Consider the following 2,290-nt stretch of genomic DNA (forward strand, 5'->3'; position numbering starts at 1 on the left):
AATGTCCTCTACAAGATCATTTCTAAAACTATTGCAAACAAACTCAAGAAGATCTTACCAGAAATTATATCCCCTACACAATTTGCTTTTGTGCCCGGCAGACTGATTTATGATAATGTGATAGTGGCCTTTGAGGCTTTACACTCAATGAACATCAGGCTGGTTGGGAAGGTTGGACATATGGCATTGAAGCTTGACATGAGTAAAGCTTATGATCGTATAGAGTAGGATTTTCTCAAGGTTGTGATGCTTAAGTTGGGCTTTCCAAGAGATTGGATTGCTCTGATCATAAGGTGTATAGAATGGGTTTCATACTCAATCCTCATTAATGAGTCTCCAAAGAAACAATTCTCTCCCTCTAGAGGACTTAGGCAGGAGGACCCACTATCCCCTTACCTGTTTATCCTATGTGTTGAAGTTCTGAGTACCATGTTGAACCAAGCTGAGGCAAAAGGCTCCATCTTGGGCATCCCAATGGCTAGAGGTAGATTACTCATTAATCATCAGTTCTTTGTAGATGACAGTCTACTTTTTTGCAAGGCCAATGAAGCTGAGTGGAGAAGGATGATTCACATACTAACTATGTATGAAAATGCCTCGGGGCAGAGATTGAACAAAGCCAAGACATCCATCCAGTTCAGCAAGAACACCTCTAAGGCCATCCAAGAACTTATCCTCCAGATAGCAGACATCAGATTCACCTTATCCTATGAACTTTATCTAGATCTTCCTGCCATGGTTGGGAGATCAAGGGTTGGGTCATTCAGAAGTATCTTTGACAAAATGAAGAAGAGAGTAAACAATTTCAAGATTAAGTCTCTCTCACAAGTTGGTCAAGAAACCGTCCTGAAAGAAGTGGTACATGCCTTATCTATCTACTGTATGGGGGTATTTAAGCTACCCCATTCCCTTATTAACCAGATGAATAGCATCATGCATAATTTCTGGTGGGGTCAGTATGAGCAGGAAAGAAAAGTGCATTGGATATCAATGTCCACCACGGGGAAATTGAAGAAATGTGGAGGGATGGGCTTTAGAGACATAGTGAGTTTCAATATTGCAATGCTGGCTAAACAGGTCTGGCGCCTCATTCAGCAGCCTCAATCTCTAACATCAAGGGTTTTGAAACTAAAATAGTTCCCTCATTCCTCTTTATGGGAAGCAAAAGCGGGTTATAGACCCTCTTACATCTGGAGGAGTTTGTTGGTAACAAAATCCTTAGTGGACAATGGATCAGTATGGAGAGTAGGCAACGGTTGCAGTGTTCATATTTGTGGGGACAAGTGGCTCCCTCAAACTTATTCAGGCAGAGTGACAAGTGTAGTGCAAGGGGGGATGCTCAAGCAACTGTCAACTCCCTGATTGATCATGTCACAAGGTCATGGACTAGGCACTTATTGAAGGCACGTTTAGTGAAGAGAAAGCTAGTTTGATAAAACAGATCCCACTAAGCCAATCTAACCTTCATGACAAACTAATTTGGAGACATGGTGATAAGGGTCAGTTTTATGTCAGAAGAGCCTACCACCTGCACAAAGAGTGGATGGACCAATCTCAGGCTCAATCCTCAAACAATTCGAGGAGTTCAAAAGGGTGAAATACTATCTGGAAACTCCAAGTCACTCTTGTCACAAAGAACTTCATGTGGAGAGCTTGCTGGAATGAGCTCCCCACCCTCCTGAACCTATGTAGGAGGAAAATTGTTGAAGAGCCCTTGTGCCCTGTATGCTTAAGGGAGGCAGAATTTGTTTGCCACATTACTTGGGACTGTCCTGCAGCCCAAGATGTATGGGGGCAATGCTCGAGGTTCCCACAAAAGAAGTCATTTCCTCCCATGTCATTCAAGGAATTATGGTTCCACTTGTGCATAACTGCTAATATGGAGATTCTTGAAGAGTTTGTTGTGATCTCAAAACTCCTCTGGCAGAGAAGAAACAAGTTTATTTTCCAAAAGGAATTTAGTCATCCCTCGAGTAGTTTGAAACAAGCTCATGGTGAGTTAGGCGAAATGGAGGCCCTTAAGAACTCGAGAACAAGGTTGCAAACTGTAGAACAGATTAAAGAGAAATGGACTCCTCCTCCACTAAGCTCCTACAAAATCAATTGGGATGCAGTCGTGGATAAGACTAACTGCAGAATTGGACTTGGGGTGGTTGTAAGAGATCATAGAGGCTTGATGATTGATGCCTTAAGGATGAATAGGCCACTGTTCCCTGACCCTTTACTAGCAGAGGCGTATGGGCTTTTTGAAGCAACCAAGCTGGGAATACAACTGGGTTTGTCCAGGTGA

General features: G+C 42.8%; 1 protein-coding gene across 1 annotated transcript; it reads left to right on the forward strand.

Moving 5' to 3' along the window:
- The first annotated feature begins 246 nt into the window (after positions 1–246).
- LOC109011583 lies at positions 247–2,290 on the forward strand. The gene is made up of 3 exons (XM_018992847.2): positions 247–1,077; positions 1,179–1,378; positions 1,693–2,290. Exons 1-3 carry the CDS (start codon positions 247–249, stop codon positions 2,288–2,290), a joined length of 1,629 nt encoding a protein of 542 aa, XP_018848392.2.

Source organism: Juglans regia, chromosome 14, assembly GCF_001411555.2.
Source record: "Juglans regia cultivar Chandler chromosome 14, Walnut 2.0, whole genome shotgun sequence".
NCBI lineage: Eukaryota > Viridiplantae > Streptophyta > Magnoliopsida > Fagales > Juglandaceae > Juglans > Juglans regia.